Here is a 17,941-nt window from a genome sequence, read left to right on the forward strand (position 1 = left end):
ATATAACCCACTAGACATGAATGGGTCATTTTCACAATTTAATAATTTCAAAGAAAAGATTAAATGTCCATCTACAAATTAATTAACTTTTTGGAGACAAATCCCTGGTATACTATTCTTCTGATTCTCATGAAAGACTCACTTTTAAGATACAATTGCAGCTGCCCCACATTTCCAGTTACTGTGTCATACACACGCCTTAAAATTCTGTAATCAGCAACCACCAGGTGCCGTATCGCATTCAGCACACCACAGTCAGTCAATACAGACATCCCCAAACACACCAAGGCTGGTTTTGTCAAATGTTTTATTGAGTGTAGACATCTGGAGTACTGTAAAACATGCATTATCTGTAGATTCAAAAAGGAGCAAGCCACATTGTCCTCACTGTCAAATGTGTCAGGCTTGGCACACATGATGGAGATTAATGGAGTATCATGAGAGTAATATGGTTCTTGAAAAGCTTCTACAATTTGAAGTAGGGTCTTAATCACATGAAAAGCAAGGTTGCTCACATTTAGTAACTTACATTTCATCGGAAGTACACAGTATTTTATAATTTAAAAACAAATAAAAATAATTTCTTTATAGAAAGATTTCCATTGCCCAACTTTGTTTGTCTCTTCCGTTTTCAGAAATTTTAATTTAAAAAAACATATGCCTTTTGGAAGTTGTGTGTTTATCCAAGCAATAACTAAAAATTTTTATTTCTTTTTTGGTTGCTGAGGTGTATTAAATTTGAAGAAGATAATATCTCCATCTTCAACAATATAATTTCTGCCTTGTTGTCTGTATTTTCCAGCTGCCTGAAAATAGGAAATACAAAGGAAATAGGTTATTAACTTACAGCAAATAGGAACAGATACAGAGCTTTTATTTGGGTCATATTAAAAACAAACATAAAAAGAAAAACAAAATATAGGAAATGATATAAGTTGAAAACTAAGAGTGAGACAAAAAGGTAATTCTGACTTGGGCAGAACTAGACTTTCCATATATACATAATCATAATGTATTCTCCACTAAACTGTTGGTATATAAATATAATTATACCAATATCATTAAGTTTCATTACATGCTGTTTATGGTACAGCATGTATATGGTACATTTCTGATGTGTCTGCAAACAGCCAGAAAATCACTGTACCAAAACAGATCACACCAGGCAGAAAAAAAGCTGCTTTATTTCCTTAAAGAAGTTCTTGGTGACAAAAAATATAGTATGCTGTAAGAAAAACTGTGATCAGTTTTAGTGTATAGACTTTGGACTATTTTCTTGTAGTTTCTTAAGTACTCTTGACAATGCACCTAGTGGTGCATACTACAATTCATCACTGATAAAGTTTACTGACTAATGGCTCTAGTTACAAGCAGACATCAACAGGTTGGACAGATGTTTTTCTGTTTGTAGATAGCAAAGCAACTGATTCCACCTGCTGGTATGCAGACCCCGACTTGTAATCTGCTGTAATTTTAATACACATAAGTAGCAGCTGCAGAAAACTGGGCTCACCTCTTGACATAGCCCATCTGCTTCCTCACCTAAGTGCAACAGGCTCTTCAGCCCCACATTAACAATGCACATGACAGACACCGTCTCACGTGACCTCACCACTGACTAGGCAACAAGGAGAAACTGATTTTTCAGAAAAAATTCTCAAAAGTGTTCTCCTTCTGTTAGAATTCATTGGCAGTATGAGAGTGCTGCTCAACAATATCAGTACATCCCTTCAAAGATAATGGTATGTTCAAAGCCAAATGAAATTACACTAACCAGTAGTAAAAACACTAACAAAGATCATACACCTAAGGTTAAAATCAACAAATCAGATTAAAAAGGCCTCAAATGCATACTGCCAATTCTACAGATACATTCAAAATCACCTACTAATAAAATAGACTATTAAAACAAAGCTTAAGTTTTAAAAAGACAATGCACCCTAGAATTATATAAGGTATAAATAAATATTAGCAATTTTGTAAAGACGCGATATACTGAAGGCCATGTGCCACTTATTTCTAGACTCCAAACCCAACTGTTGTAAACTGTATAGACAATCTGATCTGAATCAAACATATTGACATGACATATTAGTGTAAGTTTACATAGTTTGTTACCACTCAAGTTTACTATTAATAGTGACAGTGTTCCTTTAAATTCTCTAGAGACCGTTTAATCCATTTCCACTGCTATCAGAAACACTGGTTGAAAAAAATCAATACCCATTTGTGAATCTTGAGTACGTATTAAACAAGACACGTCTAACCAGTTCATTTGCACTTGAAAGCAGCCATCTGTAGAAGCCAGCTTTGCCTAAGCAGATATGATTGCTAATAATGTGATATCCCTGTAGACTACAAAGCCCACACAGAGCTATTCAGTATATAGTTCACAGCACTGGCATTAAATTAGTTATGCTGCACTGGTGTTAGAAATACATATACATACTGCACATATACACAGTCTTGCTCTCAAGCCTAAAATCTACTTACAAAATGCAAGTAAACATTTGTTGAATAAAAGAGCATAAAGCAATTCATAAGTGCTTCATTTTGCTAAGTTAAAAATGCATGTTTTAGAGATTAAAACCACATAAAATGTCTAATGGTATTCTAGAATAAAAAGCCAGAAGTCAACATTTTCCATTTAAGGTATAAAACTCCTATTTAATGGTAAATATTCTAATAAGCTGGAAATATATATTGTTTCTCTGAATTGTTGAAGAATGTAATGATAATTCATGTTATCTTTCAAGTTTATTATAACTTGGAATCCATTAAGGATTGGCAAAACCGTCTTATCATGTAAGAGTATAAAAAAGAAGCATTTGAGTTCTGAAATTTGGTAACAGAAAATATGCTCATTTTTGTCTTCTTTATGAGAAAATACATATACTCACACAATTGAGCATGCTGATAGTTTTTTAAGTTTAATTAGTATTCCTGACAAAGTTCAGCAGCAATATTTATATGTCTATCTATGTCGAAACAGATAATACTATTGGGAAATTAATGGCTTTGTTTAGTTGTAAACTATAACCTCTTCTACTTTTTTTAGAACATCAAAATGGCTCTCATTCAACACTGAACCAATTATATCAAGATTCCCCCCCCCTTCTTCCTGGGGTTCATCTAATAGTTCCACTGAATTCCTGCTGTCCAGCATGATCATTATAATCTCACAGCAAAAATAAACTAAACTTGATGTAACTTTTTAATATTTCTTTCAAATTATGAACAGTAAACATAAGACAGTCTTCTGTATTCACTGACATTTTCAAGCTGGCCTGCAAATTTTAAAGAAATCTTCATACAATGTTCAGTTTAATCAGCTGACATACATAGTCATTGAAGATTATTAGATTTCTGTAAGTAAAATCTAATGAGTCCAAAAACTTAATTTTGCACCAAAATTTACATTAAAAAGTCATTTTTCTACTCATGTGTAACACTGCTTCACTATTAGTGCCTCTAAGTCAAATTATACTGATTAGCTAAGATAAAGTACAATTTTGGACCTGCCCTCTAGTGTTGAGAAAGCAAATCAAATTCCTAAAGATCTTTAAACAAAAAAAGTAAAACTATAAACTTGCAGCGACAACTGGTCTTATTTAACTAAGTTTCTACACCTTTCTTTGAATTAATCATAAGTACATGTGACTGTTATTTTAGGTATGTAAATATAATAAGTATAATCTTTCACTGACCATCAATGAATAAATTCTTTGAAATGATTCAAATTGACTTAAAGCCAGTTTATTGTTATTTTCAGTTATAGAGAAAAAAAAACCCAAACAAATATTGATAAACTCAAAATCTTTAAAAATGATCTTAAAAATTGTGAACATTTACAATTAAATCTTGATAACCTTAGTTTACTTTAGACTGCACAGTTTAAAAGATAACTATCACTCATTTCTTCATGGGTATCTTCACATCAGTGCAAAAATTGTGAAATATGAAAATAAAAAACATCATTCCTTACCTTGACTGCATTTTCAGAACCTTCCTCTTTAAAATCTTCATATTTCATTACTTCAGCCATAATAAATCCCTTTTCAAAATCTGTGTGAATCTTTCCTGCAGCCTGAGGAGCCTTCGTCCCTTTCTTTGAAGAAAAAAGACCAAACAAAACTAATTGGACTTAAGATGTTTGATTGTAAACACAGAATTTCTCTTCTCTGATCTGTGGTTGGTTCAACTAAAATTTAGTTTAATACCAGTTAAGATGTCAGGTATGCAATTAGTACATTTTCCAACACTGGGCACTATCTGTGCAGCAGATTTGACGTGGATAGATCAGCAGATATTAAAGAACCCTGGCCTTGTTTTTAACAGCCATCTGTGGTTTTATTGATTTAGATGCAGTGGTCTGGTTTTGGTGTAAGTTTCATTTCGATTTTCTTCTCTTCATAGTGAAAAAAATGAAGATTGTTAAGTAACTTTCAAGCTAAATTATCAAAGGTTTAAAAAACATTTTTTAAAAACCCTCAAAATTTCTGCTCATCTAAAGAACAAAAATCAATAAAGGGAACAGTTTTAAGGCATTTCTAACAAATCACATAATCTATGTTCAGCAAATAATTCTGAAGTCATCAAGAAATTTTAGTACGATTTTTGAGCATCTTGCATAATACACTATGCCTCTAAGCATCACGAAGGAAATTCAAGTTCAAATAGAAAGAGAAATGTCTTACAATTACCCTATATGTTAAATTACAAGGGCATACATTCCAGACACACACATCCATAGAAAAGAAATTTGAGAAATAATGGTGACCTAAAGTCTGCTTAATAAAGCATGCTAAAGTGATAAGGAGTCTGACACTTTAAAGCACAGTTTTTACAATAAAAGATGTATTGGGTTAATATGGCTACTCACTGATGCTTACCTGACTAAATATCTTAGCACATTAAACCACACATACTTATAATCAGTCTTAAGATAAACCAGCTTTCACAGTTTCAAGCCCAGAGCTTGCTTGCTTTCCTGCTTTATTTAAGTTTGAAGTTTTAAGGCTTTAAATACACCTTTAAAATATATAGTAAAAATAAACACTGGCAATTTGTTTACCAAGTTGGATCTGCTTTGACACTGTTTTTAAAGTCTATAAAAAAAGGACCTTGGTTAGAAATCAATCAAACATTGTTTACAAATGGGAGAAGAGATAAAACAAAAATGACTCTCACATTCACACAAGGCATTTAACATGCTGATTTCCGTATTTCTATCCACATTAAAGCAAAATAAATAAAACAATATATTATAGTAGTTACAGCAAACAGATCAAAGCAACACTAAAATTGATTATGTACCATATATTTAAAAAGCATAATAAAAGACTTAATGAGACACTGAATCTGAAAGTTCTGGCATTATTTTTATAATCTGTAAATCCTGAATAATGTAAAAATTCTGTATACTATTTAGGACTATATATATTTTAAAACATTTTTCAACAGTAACTACTGTACTATAATATATTTACATTTAAAAGCATTACAGTTCAGTTTCTATTGTCCTTTGGGAATAAATTAGTCATTCTCTCTGGCTGTATTCCGTATAAATCAATATTTAAAATACATGTCACATTTTTAAAGAAGGTTGAACATATAACACTAAAAATAATATAACCTCTGTGAATTCCAATAAAAAAGCATGAATTATTATACATTGAGTTTAGCTTTTTGAGCCCAACTCTGTATCTATGAAAAGCATAATGATGTCATATTGCTTTTATTGCTGAAAATGTAATCCGAGCAAAGTAAAGGAGGCAAGAACCACCCGCAACCCAAACAAACTTAGCGAATACAAAATGAAAAGCAACATCAATTTCACTGCAGACAAACCCAGTCACACAGATTAAGCAAGCACAATACTGGTGCGTCTTATCTCTGACCACAGGAGGAGGGTAGACAGATTCTACAGGATGAAGAAATTCAGACTATGTAATAGGCAGAATCAATTGTTACCTGCCTCAATCAATGCCGCTCCACTTTCACTGTTCAGCAGCTCACAAATAATTAAAGTTATCCTGGACAAAAACCTCATCTGTAATGACTAGCTAACCGCCACCATGACAAACTTCAAAGTCAGTGATATCAATCTGAATTCAATAGTGTGGAACTGGATATAGCTGATGAATAAGTATGAATCTTACCCTGATGGTCCATGCACGTACTTCATCTGGGCCTGCAGTGAAAAAGTATTCTAGTTGGAGTGCTGCAAACCCAGCCTTAATGATCTTTGGCAAAGCACTGAAATAAAATGAAACAAATTCACTCAACATGTAAGTTGACTGTGCCACTGATAAGATGCAGAGCTAAAATTGTTCACCTCAAGCAGATAATGTTAAAGATGTTAGTAAATAAGCATTTAGCTTTCATAACACACTTGAAGAGGTCAGGAAATAAGGGAGTATTTCTAAAAACAACGCTTTTAAAACTGGTTTTAATTGTACAAGCCTGAGGATATAATTTTAAATTATTTACTATATAAAAAAATTTAGATCTAGCCTGCCCATGATAACTTCCATTGAGTATTAATTGTCTGCAGGACTTGGGTCATAAAAGCAAAATTATCTGACTGAAATCCAATATTCTAACAATATATTACTGTTACTCAGAAAAAATTACGGCAACTGATTCACCCTTTCCCCTCCCCCACTGAACATGACGAAAGAGTTTTGGCGATCATCCCTCCTCAAAAATATACATAACTAATACCTATGTTATAATTAAAACACTGTACGGAGATGACAGATGACAGTTAAAAACTTAATTTAAAATAAATCTTTTCACTCTGTCTCATGGTAAAGAAAGGAGAAGATTCCCTCTTTATAATGGTAATTACTCTGTCATTTATTATTCTATCAGCGCAAGCAATTAAATTACTGCAAGGAAATAGTTGATAATAAAGTGTAGGGAAAATGAATGCTAATTAACCTTTGTGTCATGTTCGCTTCCAGATACTTCTGTCTCTCCTCAACACTCAATTCTTGCAACTTGAGTTCCAAGGCCCCACTAAAAGGAATGACCAAGGCACCTGGGTCATACTTGTCCACCCACTCTTTAATTTTTATCAACCTGTAGACAAAAAAGGGCACAACATTATCTTGTAGTGCATGCATGACTGTACCACATTCATTATTATCAAGTAGCACATACATATTCATAAGAATTGCACGGTTTTATGATGCCATCTTTTTGTGTATAGCTTTCCAAGGTCAAGGCATTAACAGGCAGCAATTGCTTCAGGTACACGCCATAATATTTTACTATAATCTAGTTTTACTTTAGCACATTATCTATAGGAACTGTTTTACAAATATTTTAAAACTTTTAAAAGTTACACTAAATTTGTTCAGCATTAAACATTTGTACACTTGAATACAAGTGTCAATTTTATAATCCTATTTTCTTTACAGAGAATTTTTTTAAAAAAGCAAAATTCCGTTTGTACAGGAATCACACCTAAAAATGCCAGATAGTGAGGAATATCACGCAGGTATACTGGTTTACTTTTCTTGAACTAACAGACTTATAGTTGCCACTGATTTTGAGAGAGATTTTTGCTAACCAAAACCAAATGAAACAACAAAAAGCACAGAACCAAAGATTACAGTACAAATACAGTCAAACATATACATATTGGTTCATATGAACCTGGCTTTTGTAGATTCATGAATAACATAACTACAGAGGAAATCTTCAGTCACAAAAGATTTAGGACACCCAATCAGGCAGAAAACTGATACTACTATTACCTTAGAAGACATTAGCGAGTTGGGTTTTGTTTTTCCTTTAAAATATGGAATATTTTTGAAAACTGGTAATTAAAACATAAATAAGTGTAGTAAATAAAACTAAAAGGTTCAAATTCTAGTTTTTCATCTCTGAGAAGGTTACTAAACTTTTTCTTTTTGCAATGCTAAGGAGTGAACACAGGGCCTTCCTTGCACAAGCTAGGCAAATACTCTGTCAATGAGCTACACCCCTAGCCCTACCAAACCTTTTCTAAGCCTCAGGTATCACATCTACAAAAATGGAGATAATAATGATATACATATTACATTACAAAGGAACTAGAAAAATATACCTGCACATAGCAAACAAGTAACTAAGAGGGATCACCACTCATTTTCATTTTCAAATAACCAGAGCATACATAACATGCTATGATTCTGGAAATACGTTTGCTACACAGGTCTGACCACACATTCAACTAGATTTCAGAACAATTTTAATGTGTGCTATAGTCTAACTTGCCTCTATATTTTAACAAGGTTTTAATAATTATTATGGCGAAGTATTATGGCAGAGATCCTCTAATCACTGTAAATGTCATTTTATGGAAAAAGAAAAAAAAAAGAAACCACAAATCTATCAAAACTCAACTATCAAAGAAAATGGCAGTGGATCACAGTTGTTAGAAAATTAAGAATATAGCTCACTGAACAGTATGTAAGACAATAAAAAATTTCACTTAACAGTTTGTACATGTCTGTTACACAAAGGTAACTATTTAACATGTTATTAGCTGCTTTTGATCTTCGAAATACTTTGTTTCCTTTTGTTCATATTCTTAAAAATTAGAAGAAACCCTTAAGATTTGCTTTGGAATAAACTATGTGGACATTAAAGTCTGATTCAAACCACACATTTTCTTACCCAAAATTATGAAGAACAGGATAAAAGAAAGAAGGGAAAACTTAAACTGGTAGATCTGCCTATAATAACATGATATTCTAAGTTACTTTACAGAGGTACACTATTCAAACAAAACAGTATTAAAATGTTACCATCAATGGTTTAGTAACATACTATTATTGTACAACTTAAAATCAAATATGTAATTTAAAGCAGATCACATAGCAAATACAGATTCAATGAAAGTAAAATAGAACAAACCCATTTTCAAGATAATATAAAAATATCACACACATTTTGTTTCATAAATATGGTCAATATAACTAATAAAACTAGAACTGTTATGAAACAAAATGAGAAATAATTACTTTGGCTAAAACATCAATTTGAAATAACAATAGTTCTACCCTGTCATTTTAACAGCCTTTCCTGCAGAGCCTTCAAGAGGAATTATTTGCATTCCTCAGGTGTTCTATTGTACAATTCACATGAATAAAGACTTACAAATCATTCCTCTACCGCCAATGTAAGACTTTGATCTGGTGAATACACCATTGTACCTTAACTATAATTGGCAAAAAAACCTGACAGTGTAGAGCATCACAAGCTTAATAACAAAGGAGAAAATCTCAAAGTGTTGACAGATGATCTTCATAATGCAGAAGCAGAGCGGGTACATTTTAGCAGTAAATGAGCACTGAGGTCTAAAGGTCTCTAAAGTGACTGACATCAGACCTGCTACAGCCTCAGTAAAAGAAAAAGGTACCGTAGCACTCTCCGTAAAGTGAGTTAGGCTCTTTGCCTGCAAGCTTCACTTTTGTGACTTTCACTGTCACAGAAAACACAGGGAAGATGAAAAGTGAGTTACGTTCTATAGTTGTCTGATTTACTTTTGTGACTTTTCCTATCAAACAAAAGTCAGCTTATGTCCCAAAGTGATTTTAATTACATATTTGAAACAAGTCTTGGGTAATTAAAAAATGACTCAGTTTCAAGATTATACAAGGACATTTGGTTACTGCATCTATTAGGTCCGATGGTTACAAAAGTATGATAATGAGGCCAAGATCACAAGTTTGTACCCCATAGAGACCAGGTACCTTTTGGAGGAAAATGTCTATTCTCTTGCTACAAATCATACTCCAAACTATATAGCTAGTCATCTCAAAAATGTGTGCTACTGGCACATGAGGATTACGGGAAACTGAAGTTCAGTTCTGTTACCATGACTAAAAAAATTCCAAGCATCTTCCATCAAAGTGACTGATAAATAATTTTGATGCACAAATGTAAACAAATGTCTAAAGAAAGCAGTCCAAGTAGGGAGGATGATGCTAATGTCACAAATATCTAATTATATTGAGAAGAACAATAAGGACAGCAAACTCCCAAAGAGTTAAATTGTGAAAAATTTTCATAGTATTCATTTTGCAAGTTTGCATGAATGTATTATTGTAAGAGGATACATCCTTTTCAAAAAGAAGCCAAGGTCATATTTGATTTCTTCAAAGTCCTCAAAGTGGCAAATACAAGAAGTGCCATTAGCTGTATTTTCCTTCTTGGTCGTAATTCCACAACAAGAGGATAAAGCAGGGACAACTAGTTTTAATACTACAAGTGATACTCAGATACATAGAAGGTGTGATCTATTATATTTCCTTGGAAGACTATGATCTTTAGTATTATATTAAAAACAATGCAGAAAATGTATTGCTAAATTTTATAATCTGACCTTCTTAGCATGTCTTGAACTCTACATTACAAAAATGTTATTTTCCCCATTAGTTTACATTTTGCTTTTTGCATCTTGTCCCGTCCTGTCCCGTCTCATCCCTCCCTTCCCCACCCTTCCCCCTTCTCCCCTCTCCTCTCCTCTTTCCGGTATGGGGATTGAATTCACAACCTCATGCTTGCAGGCAGGTGCTATGTCCCTGAAATACATATCCCTGGCCTTATGTTTTATATTTCTTTTCTCAGATACTTATTTTATTTTCATGGTGCTGGGGATCAAACCTAGGGCCTTGTCCATGCTAGGCAAGTTTCTTGCCTGAGCTAAGACCCTAGAAGAATACCTAAAAAGTAAATTCCAGTTAGTCTGATTAGTATATAGAATGCTTACCCTTCTTCTCAAAAGAAAACCCCATCTTGATACAGTTAAGAGTTTCAAATTTTATTATTCTTGCCTGACTTCATGAGGTTGTAGAGAATAACACTGGCAATTTTGCTACTCAAAGTGTGATGACATCATGTAAGTGTTTATTACAAATGCAGAATCCTGGGCCCAATTCCAGGTCAGAATCTGCATCTTAACAAGATATTCAGGTAGCCCATATGCACGTTAAGTTTTCAGAAACTCTAAACTTAATGACTTTAAAATAAAAGCATATTAAATGAAAGCATAGAAGTGTCTGAAGTGACTAGGCAGACAGACTGATAACAGACACTGACTACCTAGTCCACTAAAACAGAAAAGTGAGAATGACAAAGAAGTTTCAGATAACAGCAAAAATAACTGCATTAGACCTTATCATTGCTATCTTCAATGGTAGTGAAGTGAACTCACTATGTGAAAGACACAATTGTGCTTTCTTTATTCTAGTAAGCCTCAATACCTGGAAAAAAAATCTGTAGTAAGTTAGCTAAGAGGTTTAGATTCAAGATGTAAGAAGTGAATCTAGCAGAAAGTACTCTGAAATCTGAATTCAGAGCAAGTGAAAGGAATACTGTCACAAACTGTCCCCTATTAGGAACCCAGAAAAGCTCTGTTCATGTCTGAAAAGCTCTATTCACTTCATAGTCTCAGTAACAAGGTGAGTGTTTTGCATCGTGTTTATGAAAAGAAATAAATGCTAGAGAAATAGGCACTACTTTTCTAGCAAATAAAAATCTGATTTCACGATCTATTTTGCTTATATTGGTTGTACTGATAACTGGAAGGCTATCACAAAATTGAAATGATAGGCGTTATGAGAAGCAGGCAACCTTAAAAGCAAATTATAAAAAATTAGAATAGAATTAAATTAGAATTAGAATATCCTAATACTTTGGGATCATCATGACTTCAGTATTATCTCCAATTATACTTTTAGAAATTGTAACACATGTAGTACATCTACATGTGATGAACATGTAACAACTATATGGAAATAGTTTCTATGTTTAGCAAAATGGTTCCATAAAAAAAACTTCCTGCATTGAATAAACACATGGAAAGAAATACTGTGGTAAATTCTAATATTTTGAGTCATTTATAGCTCTCTAGTTTCCAACTAGCAAACTGAGAGTGGACAGTGCGCTAGTTCTGGTCAGCAGAGTCAACAGGACATAAGGCAGAGCCTGACAGGGAGTTTTGGGACAAGGCATCGAAAGTTTTCACTTGAGCTGGGTATGGTGGTGCATACCTGTAATCTCAGTCCTCCGGAGGCTGAGGCAGGAAGACAGCTATGAGTTCGAGGCGAGCCTAGATTACATAGTGAGTTCACGGACAGCTTGAAGTACACAGTGAGACCCTGCCTCAAAGAAGTTCCACTTGGCTAGTAAAAAGAAAATAAGAGGTTCTCGCCGGACACTACTTGGACCTTACCCTGCAACTCTAGCAGTCATTTTTATGATCAAAAGAGTGAAAATGGAGGTGGAAAAAACCCCTTGTTTTTGAGTTAATCATTTTAGAAGACAACCAACCATGGTTCACAGTCTATATTAGGACTGTCCTTGTTATTTATAGATGAAAGCATCCTGATACTGATTCTTTGAGGATTATTGATCCCACCCTCATCTAACCATCTGACTACAGCCCCTCTTAACCAGTCTAATTTTAGTCTATTCTTTAGATACAGGTTCCCCTACAGCTTTCCCTGTCTTCCAAAGGATAAGCACTATCACCATATTGTACTGTACAATATCTCTTCTTCCTACAGAAAAAATTTCTCAGATCAAGACTGTATCTTTATTCCCTGCCATCCCCATTAGAACCATCCTGGCACAGTGTATGCTCAACTTTCTGAATGGATCAGGTAGCTAGAGCTCTAGCTAACTCAGGGTGAGTAGCCCTAAGGTGAAAATCTGGCATGCTCTGAAATCTGAAACTTTCTGAGCACTGCAGCACATAAAATGTTTTGATTTTGGAGCATTGTAGATTTTAAATTAGAGATACAAATATCCTAAAATTCTGAAAAACTCTAAACTCCCAAACATTTCTGGTTCCAAGCATTTTAGGTAAGGGTTATTCAACCTGTCATTAACTGAGTGACTCTACCTGGTTCTTTAATATCCCTTATCTTTAATTCAGTTGTCTACAAACAGGCCTAGATTAGTAGTTTTCAACCTGTTCTGAATTCTCTAAAGGATTTCTCAAGGTGGTCATGGAACAAGAGTGAGGAAAGCAATGGAGGAAGGAAGAATGAGATTTTGGACCTTCTGCTCTTGCATTTCAACCAACACTGCTTCTTATTATTACAGGTATAAGAGTTCATGTGAAGACAAAGTTCTATTATTTTCAAATACTCTAAAGTTAACTGATTTTCTTCCAATAAAAAATTTTATCATTTTTCAGAATATGCCAGGAATCAAACAAGTACCAGCACTGAAATCTTTAGGCAACACATCCACATTTCTGCTTAAATGCTATTTTTCAATATTAAAAAAAAAAAATTCTCCCCCTTGTCCTTTTCAGGGTTACTCTCTATTCCCTTACTTTGACATATTTTTCTTTATAGTATTTATTATACATTATGCACTTAATATTTATCTTTTAGCCATTGTAGATGGGCCACTTGTCCAGTTATTAGGGAAAGGAACTCTGTGAATATTTTGTCAGTATCACTCATAAAAGCACTTGGCACAAGTACTGATGTTCAATAAATGCTGGGTATAGCAATGAATTGAAATAAATTAAGTTGAACTTCTGTCTTAAAATGATCGAAGGATATTCAAATGGACCTTGAGATCTTATTTGGAGGTTATTGTAGGGGAGTGAAGCTATTCTTATACCCTACATGGAGGAAACAGTCCCGCTCTATAGGGGAGGTATGGTTGTACTCTTTGACCAAGCAAGCACACAGCTTCTGGAGGGACATACATGGAGTGGTGAGGGCGGAAGAGGACACTCACCCAGCCAGCCGGATCAACAGGAGCAAACCCTGGCAATCAACGGGGAGACAGACGTCACAGCGGCTGCCCTCAGAAGATAGTCAGAAACACACAGCAGTCTTACTTTCCCTTCTATTTGTATTCTACTGGTCAGCTTTTAGCAACTAGAAAGTTATCATTATCTTGAATACTAGAGGTATGCTTGTTTTTTTTTTTTTAATATAGAATGGTGACATGAAAATTTAAAGCAGAACTTGAAGGAAGCAAACCTGATTACCGTAAGGCTACTTTAACAAAAATTCACAGCTTAATTATTTTCATTCTCAAGTTCTATCTATCAAGTTAGAGCAATCAAGCTACAAACCATATCAAGGTTTACCATGAATGTACTAAAAGTCTGAGTACCTCAAACTTTTAGATGCTCCTTAAATCCTGGGTTTCTTAAAGCTCTTCATGGTTACGCTATAAAGACTGGTGTTGATATTAAGAGGCCCCAAGTAGATCAAGATTTGAAATTTTAGAATAGTGAATCTCAAAATATAATTTATAAACAACTTGTAAACCCAGGACTTTTTTTGGGGGGGGGATCAAACTCATGACCACGCGCTTGTGAGGCAGGCGCTTATGCTGCTGAGCTAAATCCCCAGTCCTAAACCCAGGACTTTGACCGAAAGATCCTCCTAACTTACAACTTCTAGAGGTGGGAATTTATATTTAACCCTTGTAACTCTTTGCACTCTGATGTCTGAGAGTCACTATTCACTCAATCTGTATTTGTTCTTTGCAATTTTCTATTGTGGGCTTAAATGTCACACACAGAAATTGTCATTACAGTTATTATGATGCGTGAAGCCAAAAATTGTATCTTGAGACTAAAACTGTAAACTGCTTGAAAATTTTGCAACTATGTTATGATCCTATATGCAAGATGTGATTACTTCTGGTCCCCAATTGAACTTTTCCACTTTTATTTAAAAAGCAAATACCAGGTTGATATAGTCAATAATCACATAGTATATAGTGATATAGTCAATAATCATAGGAAAAATTGCAAATTCTGATTTAATTGTTGTAAGTAGTTCACTAAGAACATAGATGGTATCAGAGATGGGGTATTCATATTCAGACTACTAGTAAATATGAAAAAAAGTTAAAAAAAAGTAAACCAAGGAAGATGTATCTTTAACAAAAGAAGTGTAAGGTAGGTGTGTGGAAACCTACAGAGCACCACTGATAGAAATTAAAGAGTTAAGTAAATGGAAAGACCTCCTGTGTTAGTGTACTGGAAACACTTTTTAAGGCAGTATTCTCCAAATTGACTCACAGATTCAAGTAATCTTTATCAAAACTACAACTGCGTTTTATTTTTGGCAGAACTTTTCAAGTTGATTCTAAAATTCATATGAAAACACAATAACTTATAGTAGCCAAAATAATCTTGAAAAAGTGCTAAGATGTAGAAATGGCTCCTCCCTCTTACACAACTTACTTTATAAGTACAGTAATCAAGACTACATGGCACTGCTTAAAGTTATACATAGATCAACAGAGAACAGAAATAAATAAATTGTGATCTTAATAACTGGTAAAAACTTAAAGATTATCATCTTAATAATTATACATTTACCAAAATACATAGTCACAAAGTGATTATATTCACTTTGGCATGCAAGTTATTTTCAGAACTTATCATTTTGCAAATCTGAAACTCTTTACTTTTGAATAAAATTTCACCCTTTTCTCCTGTATCTGCCACCCTTTATTTTATTTTCTGTGTCTATGAGTCTGACTACTTTAGATACCTCATACAGACAATACTTACCTCTTCGTAACCGGCTAATTTTGCTTAATATAATGTCCTCAGGTTCATCCATGTTGTTGCATGAGATAGGAATTTTTCTTTATCAAGTTCTATTTTATTTATGCTTTTGGGTACTAAGAATCAAACTCAGGACTTCATGTTTGCCAGGCAGGTGCTGTACCACTGAGCTGAATCCCCAGCCCAAGCTTCATTTTAAAAATCAGGGTGTCTATTGTTGAGTTTATGACTACTGATTTTTTAAAAGTGCCACAGAATAAATCAATGGTTTACAAATAGCCAAAATTGGTACTTAGACAACTGGATATACACATTAAAAAAATTTAAATAGACCAAAGGTCTAAATTGTGTAAAAGTTAAAAAATTTTTAATTTTGTAAATTAAAAGACACTATCAAGAAAGTAGTAAGATATTCATAGACTGAAAAAAAATCTCTGGAAATCACATATGGAGTGGTACAGTATCTAGAATATATAGCTAACTTTTATTGTTATAACTCACCAATAGAAATACAAACTAAACTGAAAAATAAGGAAAGGACTTAAATAGACTTTTCAATCGGGAGGATATAGAAATGCAGTAAATGTGATGCATGACACTGGTGATTAAAATAATAAAAATCAATACTACTCTTAGATACTACCTATACAAAGTATGGGATCTACAAACTAAGACAAGTAAGTGGTATATCCACACAGTGGATTATTACTCAGCCAGAAAAGGAAATGAAGTACTGATACATGCTGTACCATACATTATGTTAAGTAAAAGACACCAGATATAAGTGCCAGGTAGTAGATGTTCAATTTATATGAAATAACCTTAATAGGCAAATTCAAACAGAATGTGGGTTAATGGTTGCCAGGGACAAGGTGGAAAGCAAAGGTGAGTTCATTAATGGGCAGAGATTTCTTTCTGGTGTAATGAAATGTTCTGGAATTACTGGTGATGGTGACATCATTGTAAATCTAATTCACTGTGAATCAAAATCTTCAAAGGAAGATTTTGTGTACGCAAATTACATCTCAATAATAAAGTCCTGAAACTAAGTTAAGAACAAAAGAGAGAAAATAAGAATGCCAATCTAACCCACATTATGATTCTGTGTGACTTTCCTGTAGAAACAGGACGGGGCAATCAAAAAAGCAGAGATCGTGGAGTAAGGCAAATGTCAATTCAAACTATAGTTCAACAGCATTCTAACTATACATTTGTGGGAAAGTCATTTAAGCTTCCTGAGTTTCATTCTAATCACCTATAACAAAAATAATCCCTCTCTTCACAGGCTGATAAAGGATTACTGTGCCCTAAATATAGGAGGCCTTCAAATGTTAGTCTCCAGTCTTAGTTTCTTTGGTCAGTAAGCAAACCATTCTCAATAGTTACTGTAGAGTTAAAAAGTTAAAATACTATTACTATAACAAGTGGGAGCGCTTTTTAAAAATCAGGTTGCTACTCTTATTAAGTCTTGCCTAACTGAATCTTTACAGTTAGAAAGGTAACTGAAAGGGAAAGAGTTTAAGCACAAGGACTGCAAAAAAAAAACTACTAAGCAACTATATATATTAGTAAACATTATGCTCGTTTGGGGATGCAACTTTGCAACAGGGATGTAGGAGTGTCGGTGGGAGTGTGAACTAGTGGAATCAGTACAGAGACTCTGTTTGACCCAGCTATTCTTATCTAATTTTTCCCCCAAAAGAGTTAAAAGACGTATTACAGCAATACATGCATACTCATATTTATAGCAGTACATTTCATAACTGAATCTTGGAAGCAGCTCCTATGTCCACCAATGAATAAAGAAAATGTTGTATGTACATATTACTCTGCCACAAAGGACAAATCTGAATCATCTGTAGGAAAATGGACATACTTTGAGATCTTACTTAAACCCATTTTAAATTCTGTTTCCACCAGAAATATTGATGTAACTGTTTCTTTTTCTAAAAATTAGTATAATACATAAGGCAAAATAAACCTATCCTTTTAAAAAAATTACTATAACTGCCATTACATGTATCTTATTTTCCTACTGTAACAAATTTTAGAAAGTCACTATTAGACTGGTTAAAATTAAAATGATAATAACAATAATAAAATACAGTGCTGGGCAAAGTTAAGGTAAATACATTTTTATGTATTTTTTTGGGAGCTGGAGATCAAACTCATGACCTTGTACTTGTCAGCCAGGTGCTTCTGCCACTGAGCTATATCCCTGGCTCTAACTATACTTTTTGAATGGTTACATGATATGATATTGCCTGTACTTATTTTTTTAAAAATCTGAAAAAGCCACAACAACAAACATTGGGGGTATATTACTGGTTTTTGTTCTTCTAGGCAGTGCTGAAAGGCTTAGGCTCAAATTATAATATAGCAGAA

At 33.7% G+C, this 17,941-nt stretch overlaps 1 protein-coding gene across 10 annotated transcripts in view; it reads right to left on the reverse strand.

The window, feature by feature from the left end:
* Nucleotides 1-290: 290 nt before the first annotated feature.
* Ola1 (Obg like ATPase 1) overlaps nt 291-17,941 on the reverse strand; it is a 168,980-nt gene continuing 151,329 nt past the window's right edge. For 6 of the 10 annotated variants that reach the window (XM_063259319.1, XM_063259318.1, XM_063259313.1 and 3 more), the window contains 5 exons: nt 13,759-13,821; nt 6,946-7,086; nt 6,162-6,258; nt 3,986-4,108; nt 291-802 (listed from right to left, as the gene is read on the reverse strand). In XM_063259319.1, coding sequence (XP_063115389.1) covers nt 695-802; nt 3,986-4,108; nt 6,162-6,258; nt 6,946-7,086; nt 13,759-13,821 — 532 coding nt within the window. In that variant the 3' untranslated portion in view covers nt 291-694. Of the gene's footprint in view, nt 807-3,985; nt 4,109-6,161; nt 6,259-6,945; nt 7,087-13,758; nt 13,822-17,941 lie in introns of all 10 variants that reach the window. The other 4 variants (XM_063259320.1, XM_063259316.1, XM_063259314.1 and 1 more) reach the window with 3 other exon arrangements.

Source organism: Cavia porcellus, unplaced genomic scaffold, assembly GCF_034190915.1.
Source record: "Cavia porcellus strain 051 isolate PalLab524CR breed Dunkin Hartley unplaced genomic scaffold, mCavPor4.1 scaffold_12, whole genome shotgun sequence".
NCBI classification, from domain to species: domain Eukaryota; kingdom Metazoa; phylum Chordata; class Mammalia; order Rodentia; family Caviidae; genus Cavia; species Cavia porcellus.